The 8,398-nt window shown below is 40.9% G+C and overlaps 1 protein-coding gene across 1 annotated transcript; it reads right to left on the reverse strand.

The window, feature by feature from the left end:
* Positions 1–2,325: 2,325 nt before the first annotated feature.
* Positions 2,326–6,164, reverse strand: LOC121964900 (inhibin beta A chain-like; the record flags this gene model as incomplete). Its single annotated transcript, XM_042515081.1, has 2 exons — positions 2,326–3,697; positions 6,030–6,164. Coding segments are annotated over 2 exons (956 nt in total), but the record flags the coding sequence as incomplete, so codon positions are not given.
* Positions 6,165–8,398: the final 2,234 nt, after the last annotated feature.

Consider the following 8,398-nt stretch of genomic DNA (forward strand, 5'->3'; position numbering starts at 1 on the left):
TATTATTTCTTTTAATCTAAATGGTGTTTAGCGCTCAATATCTGTTTACACTTATTTGATGGAAATTTTCCGAATGTTTCAAATTTCTCAAATTTTTTCTGAGTTTTCAAATGTTTTCAAATTTCCACGTCTTTGGTTGAAAATTTTCCAATGTTTTCAAATTTTTTGAATGTTTTCAAATTTTATCCTTGTCGGTGCAAATTTTTCTAATGTTTTCCAATGTTTTCATATTTTTTTAATGTTTTCAAATTTCCTCTTCATTGGTTGAAAATTTTCCAATGTTTTTAAATCTTTCAGATACTTTCAAATTTTCTCCGCGTTGGTGAGAATTTTTCGAATGTTTTCAAATTTTTTGAATGCTTAAAAATTTCCTCCTTGTTGGTGCAAATTTTTCTAATCTTTTAGATTTCCATGTCTTTGGTGGAAATTTTCAACTCTTTGGTTAAAAATTTTCTGTTTTCAAATTGTTCGAATGTTTAAAATGGTTAAAAATTTTCTCCTCGTTGGTCCAAATTGCCAAATGTTTTGGATGTGTTCATGTTTTCAAATTTCCACTTCTTTGGTGGAAATTTTTCTAATCTTTTCAAATTTTTCAAACATTTCAAGATTTCCATGTCTTTTGTGGAAACTTTTCTGTTGATATACATTTTAAAACATTATAAAATATTCTATCAGAGCAGTGGAAATTTTAAAACACTAATATAATGTCCTCTTCTTTAATGAAAATGTCAATGTTTTTTTTTTTTTCAAAAACAGTCGATAAATTTCCACTTTTTGGTGAAATGTTTTTAGTATTTCAAACTTTTTCAAAAACTTTCAAAATATTTCCACTTCTTTGATGGAGTACTTTTTTTACGTAATGTTCAGCATTCATTATCTGTTATTTTGAAATCTTTGAAAACATTTGGAAAAAAGAAAAAAAAAACACAAAAAAGGCAGAAATTTAAACATTCAAAAAATATTTTTCAAATGTCATTAGAAAATACTTTTTTCAAAAACATTCAACAAATTTCCACTTCTTTGGTGAAATTTTTTGAATATTTTTCAAATTTTCCAAATTTTCAAAAACATAGAAATAAATCCACTTATTTGATGGAGGTTTTTTTTGTTGTTGTTTTTTAACATTTATCACTTGATATCTGTTCTAACTTTTTTTGGTTGACATTTTTCAAATGTTTTAATTTTTTGATAACATTCAGGAAAAAAAGCATCAAAAAATGTAGAATTTGAAACATTTGAAAATTTTTCACTTCTGTGGGGAAAAGTTTTCAAATGTTTTCATTTAAAATGTTTTCAGTTTTTTTCAGAAACATTCAAAAATTTTCCACTTCTCAGGTGTAAATCTTTCACGTTAATTAAATGTCATTTTTTAAAAAAAGCAAGGCTGTAGCATCTGCTGAGATCAAATTTTTGTTTTTTGGGATAAATTTGCAACATGGTGAGTTAACATGTCACAGTTACAAACTTAAAAAACTATTGTAGTAATTTTAGACTTGATATACTTGCATTTGAATATTTTGATGCCAATAATGATAATAAATAAAAAGGGATGCGATATTTACGCCAATCAGATTTTTATTTCCAGCAGTTTGTGGAAGGCTGTGAGACGTTTACAACTGAACAACAGAAAATATACATTTCAATTGAATACTGAACAATTGAGAAATTTTGTGACAAATCCAGAAATTGTAGCTTAAGAATTTCAGAGCTTTTAGTGTCGACCTGACCTCAGTATTTCAAATATCTTGGCTACAGCCGTAAAACTTCGTCCAAAGTGGCCCAGCCAATTAAACCACCTGATTTCACCCAAATTTTCTTTGCACTGAGCGATAAACCTGAACTCCGAGCCACATTTTTTGTGTTTTTTGAGACCGTGACCCCTGAGCTACTAATGAGGACTCATAACTAACGCCCGCCTCAGCACGAGGATCAAACACGTGAGCTCTCAGGCGTGAAACCTCGACAGGAAGTTCCAGTCTGTCGTCTCTCTGAAGGTCTCTTCAGTCTAATATGAGCATGTGTCGCTATAGTGCAAAAAATAAAAACGTTTGCAACGTTTCTTTAAAAGAAAAAAACAAAATCGACATAATAACACAAATGCAGCCAAACAAAAATATCCTTAAAACAACAATAATAAAATTATTATTATTAATATACTTACTGACAATAATAATTATAACATCAACATGGTAACATAAAGAAGTGTTTGGTTCCAGCAGCCGGGCCAACTTGTTTCTTTCAAGTATCTCTCAACACACACACACACACACACACACACACACACGCACACACGCACACACACGCACACGCACACACCACAAATGTATACTTCCAAAAAATAATACAAAAAGAGTCTTCTTCTTTCCTCCTCGTACATTTTGAAAAAAAGTAAACAGTTGGGAAACAAAAAGGAGACAAAGTCAAATAAGATTGTAATACGTGAAACAAGTTGCATAGTTTTGAGATTTCGTTGTTAGTAGTTTTTTCAGGCACCTCGTCTCTCCGAGGTCTGACGGGTCGATTGGTGCTTGAACGTCTCAGCCACATAAATAAGCCTCGCTCCCTCCTTTTGTAACAAAAATATATTAGATATTCTTTTTTTTTCTTTCTTTTTTTTCTGGTTTTATTTTTGAAAGTGCCGTCTAGACTCTTCCAGAGTTCTGCTGGACAAGGACGGAGGAGAGTCCCAGAGAGCGACCCGGAGTGACGGAGGGATGGAGAGAGGAGGCGCGGAGCGAGACGCCGCACGTAAAAGTGACAATGAAGATAAAGTCAGCGGGTCTTCGTCCTCTCCTCCCTCCATCTCATCCCTGTTTCTCTCTCTCTCTGTCCCGTCCTCTCCAGTCCAGTTCGTGGCGGAGCGGCTCGGCTCGGTTTTACGAGCAGCCGCACTCCTCCACGATCATGTTCTGGATGTCCTTCTTGATGATCTTCTGCTCCTCGTTGTAGTAGAGCATGGACATGGCGCGTAGCCGAGTGGGCACGCAGCACGACCGCAGGTTCTGGAAGGGGCTGTAGCCCCGCATGCGGTAGTGGCTGATGACGGTGGAGTGGAAGGACAACGTGGACCCGGTGATGCTCGCCACGTGGGAGGGGCACTCGCCCTCGCAGTAGTTGGCATGATAACCGGGCGGCGCGATTATCCAGTCGTTCCAGCCGATGTCTTTGAAGTTGACGTAGAACTGCCGTTTGCAGCAGACGCGCACCTTCCCGTCACACTCCAGCCCTCGCTTCCTGCGCCGCCGCGAGTCGCCGCCATCCTCCTGCCGGACCACAGCCATGAGGAAGGGCCGGTGGGACTGTTCCCGCTGGTTGGCGCGCTGCGACGCCTCTGAGCCGCCGGAGACCAGGACGAGCGTCGCTCCGGCATCGGCGCAGAGCGGGCAGGAGACTCTGAGGCTCAGCGTTGTGCTCTCGGCGCTCTCCAGGAGCGCTTGAACCGCCGCTGACACCGGGAAGGTGTGCCAGCCGCTGCGACGAGTATCCACGGTTTTCTCCGCCAGCAGGATGTCGTCCTGCGGCAAGGACGGGCGTCCGTTTGGGAGCCGGCGCTGCTGGAAGAGGCGGATGGTGACTTTGGCTCGGCTGCGGTTGGTCTTCGCCAAACGGAGGAAGAGCCAGACGTTGGCCTGCTCCACCAGAGAGAGGTCGCCTCCTTCTTTGGAGAGGACGAAGTTCACCGTGCCCTGAGACTCACCTGAGACAAACAAAGACAGAGAGACAGAGGGACAGAGGGACAGAGACAGAGAGACAGAGGGACAGAGGGACAGAGGGTCAGGACGAGGTCATGATGTCAACAGAGGAACAAGAATTCACCCAAAACGTAGCAAGAAATTTCTAAAAAGTGACGATAAAACTTACCTGGAAAAAAAAAGAACAAACAAAAAAGAAACTACAAAATGAATTATAAATATAATTTTCTGGAAACTTTTCTTCTGTTTTTTAAAGTGATCTGATAATCTCCCCACAGTCAATTAAAAACTCATTTTCTTGTCACCTTTTATGTTTGTTGGTTGTTTTTTGGGTTTTTTTTGCACATTTCTTGCCAATTTGTTCATCCTTTTTCTCATGTTTTCAAAAGAAATCAAACCAGTTTTCTCCGGTTTCAGAGATTCAATACTGGAAAGCACAAGAAAGCTGAGGCGGATCCAGAAATATTTTCATACTTTAATGCCCCACATGATGCGAGAAGCAGCTGCTCTCCTGGTATTCTCACATTATCTGAAAAAGTTCGGAGACTCCTAAAGCGAAAACGTTCAGGTCAGAAGTTTGATTTTTGCTCTGAATCGGTGGAAAGTTATTGTAAACATCAGGTAACCATGGCAACAGATAACTGTCCCCTAAACTGACCACATGCACACAATCAAACTGCGCTGGGAGACACATGATGTCTTCATCTGCTGCAGGACGGACAGACCCTGAATGCCACACACACACACACACACACACACACACACACACACACGTACGTACGTACATGTACATGCACACACACACACGCACACGCACACGCACACGCACACGCACACGCACACACACGTACATGTACATGCACACGCACACACACGATCATTGTGGCCACATCTGAGCTACAGTCATCTACACACACTTATCATTATGTTACCATCTCTAACATGACCTCATACACACACACACACACACACACACACACACACACACACACACACACACACACACACACACACACACTTGGCTGCTGATTGGACACTTCCTGCTGACTCAGCAGCAGTGGTCGGAGGTTTTGGAGTCAGGCGGCGTTTAAAGCAGTTAATGGTTCCCACCAGGAGCTCTTGCTGTCGTTACTGCAGCCCAAAACTCACAGCAGCTCCACTGAAAACGGCGAGCGAAGCGTCCGCAGAGCGAAATCCTTCAGCGGGGGGGGGGGGCGGGGACGCTTCAGAGCTGCAGGACACAAACTGTGACTGTTTACAGAAGGAAGTTTTGTTCTGGAGGGTAAAAGCGTGCAGTTTTTTTCCTTCTATTCGTCCTATGAGAGTCGCGGTTTATGTGAGTCAGGACGGTTCGTTAAGAGGAAACAGCAGGAATCATGGGATCTGAGGCGGGATCTGAGGCGGGATCCACTCCGAAAATGCACAATCATCACCTCAAGAACCGAGGACGCTCCAGAGAGCCTATGACCGCTGACCAGTGACTGTCACTGAGACGGCAATACTCGATCTGCTCTGTTTGGGGGCCCCTTCTGCAAACTGACCCACCCCCCCAGGAGCCAATAACAGCGGCCCCATACATGTTTCTAGGAATTAAGGATGTTTCTGGGTACCAGAGCGCAAAAAACAGCATCGACACAGAGCTTGTTGATCAAAAAAAGTGCCAGTGAAGGGTCCCCCCCCCCCACCCCCTTTTTTGTCCTTCCGAAGCAACTGTCACACACACACACACACACACACACACACACACACACACACACACGCACACGCACACGCACACACACACGTCCGGGCCTGTATTTTACATTTCCTAGAAACCTCCAGGCCAGGCAGCAAGCTAATCACTGGTTTGAGGACCCAATTACCATCCAGCAGTTACATAAGATCTTTGCATCACCTTTTCCTCTCTGTCTCTCTGTCTCTGTCTCTGTCTCTCTGTCTCTGTCTCTGTCTCTCTGTCTCTGTCTCTGTCTCTCTGTCTCTCTGTCTCTGTCTCTCTCTGTAATGTCTCTCGCTCGTGGGCGTCCATACAGAAAATCAAAGTCACGATTTGGGAGTTTATGAATGTCAGCAGCAGTGATGCTCTGTTAAACGGTGTGAACGGGCGGCTCGTCTGTGTGTGCGGAGGCGGCCGGCACTTTAGCGAGTCCATTAACGCCGTTTAACCGACAATTCGGAGGCGATTATCTCACTTACATCACCAGCACTTGAGAGCGATGGAGAAAAAAAAGCTCGCGGTTCATTCATCGTTTCTCAGAATAGAGTTTGTGATGTTGAATCGAGCTGCTGGAAGAAGAAGAGGAGTCTTTGTTTTAAACTGCGGCAGCTTCTAAAACTAACTTTCACAGTCTGTTGGTGTGACGCCGATGATGCCGCTAATATCGAAGAGACGTCTGGTGAAATCGGGATGCGATGTAAAAATGTTCCTGACTGGTTCAGTGCACGCTGGGACAGACTGCCGCCGCCCGCCACGCTCTACAGAAAGAGAGAAACTAACAGGTTTTATTCATTATCTCTATTCTTAAACTTCAGCGAAATATGGCAGCAGGTCTGAACACTGAGAGGAAGTATTCTCATACTTCACTGTAGAAAAAGTACTATTATTAACAATAATATCAGGAAAAAAACAACCTATCACTTCCTGATTTGTCAAAATGGTGAAAACAGAGAAAAGTGTCACAACGAACAAGAGCCCGACGTTATCTGTTCTGTTAAAGAAAGAGTCCAAACTTTGATCTTATTACTAAAACATTACGAAGATTAACATTATTATACCATCAAAAACCAATACGCCATCAAATATCAAGTTTATAACATTAAAAAAATCTATACTATTGACCACCAATTTATATCATCCAAAATAAGGTCCATGCCATCAAAAATCAAGTTATCAAAAACCAATCTATACCATCAATAACAGCTGATACCATCAATAACTAAGTTAATGCTATCAAAATCAGGTTTTTACCATAAAAAACATGTTTTTGCCAACAAAATGTAGTTATGCCATCAAAAGTCAAGTTAATATTATCATGAACCGATCCGTGCCATCGAAATCAAGTCTAGTTTTTTGCCAATAAAGAACAAATCTTTACCATCAGAAGTAAAGATTATACCATCAAAAACCAATTTTGTGCCAACAAAAATCAAGTTTATGCTATCAAAATTGAGTTAAAAAACAAACTATACCAAAAAACAAAAAAAAAATCCTTTTTTCTATATTTTATAACTATTTTCTCAAAAAAGCGGGGCCAAATGTGACCCCTGATAAACAGCATCAAAAAAGAGCCCAACACCCCCCGAGATCCTTGAAATGTGCTGAAATCCTAAAAATGTCTGAAATGCCTAGAAATCCTAGATACAACAACCCGGATTCCTAGAAACCTGCTAAAATCTGGAAAACATCTTAAAATCTGAGAAATGTCCTAAAATCCCAGATACAACCCAAATCCAAGAAAGCTGCGAAAATCTTAAAAACCTCCTGAAATCCTAGAGACATGCTTAAGCTCTTAAGCTTAAAGTCCTGAAATTCTGGAAATTTCCCAAAATCCTAGAAACATGTATGTAGCTGCTGTAAGTGAAAAAATCAGGTTGAGTCCTTGAGCCTAAATTTCACTTGTTTGGTGTAAAAAGACAAACTCATGAAGAAAAAGAAAAAAGCATCGGAGAAATCAGTGAAGTTTGGGTGTCTTTGCTCTAAAAATTGAGTTAAACACTTATTGTTTTTAAAAATGAATCAACTGAATTTTCAGCTGTAAATACAAACAACAGAAGTTTGTGGACATCAGTGTCCACAAACTTTTGACCACAAGTCACAACTATCATACTTTTGTCTCCGTTTGCAAAACCGTATCCTGTTTGCATTTTTATTTTGTCAGGAACAAATAAAAACTGATTTCCCTCAGATTCAAATAAAGTGAGTATGAGTTTCTGCAGATGAACGAAAAAATATATATGTATTTTAAAAATTATTTTTTAAATTAATTTTGTAAATATTTTTCAAAAAATTCATTTTTTAAATATATTATTTTTACATTTTTTTCAGAGTTCGTAGGAGAGATGCCTCATTCTAAAACAGTTCTGCAGTTTCGACAGCATGTGTCACAGCATGTAAAGAGCGCGGAGCAGGTAGGACACAGTCCGTCCAGCAGCTCATTTACACTCGGAGACATTGTGTTTGTGGAGTCTGTCCGTCCTCTGCGAGTCGTCTCCTCACAGCTCGTCTCTCTCTCTAATCCCCCTCCATTTACTCCAGACTGATCTCTGCAAACCCGCCTCTCAACAACTCATAAAACCTGAATTCTGGCCCTCGTCCGCGCCGTCCGACAGCTTGTCTCGCCGTCTCCGTGTTTGGACGGAGGACACCGAGACAAAAACTACAGATCAGTCATCCTCTCTCCAAAAAATAAATAAATCAGTAGACAGGAGCAGATTCACTGAAGGGAAGTCTGATCTGAGACATTCAGACAAATGTCGAGGAATTTCAAACCGTTTCTTAAGCTTTAAAAATGCTCACAGTCTCGCTCATAAAACGTGCACTTTGGCCCATCGAAACTCAATTTTAGTTACGACAAACTCAGCTCAGTTTGAACCACAAACATCGAAGACAGTGAAGATCAACACAAAGACAGCTCAGACCACCGAAAACACTTCAGATCTTCAAAATCAGAGTGTGGACCAGAGAAATCACAGTTAAGATCACTGAAATC

Source organism: Plectropomus leopardus, unplaced genomic scaffold (assembly GCF_008729295.1).
Source record: "Plectropomus leopardus isolate mb unplaced genomic scaffold, YSFRI_Pleo_2.0 unplaced_scaffold1768, whole genome shotgun sequence".
Classification (NCBI taxonomy): Eukaryota; Metazoa; Chordata; class Actinopteri; order Perciformes; family Serranidae; genus Plectropomus; species Plectropomus leopardus.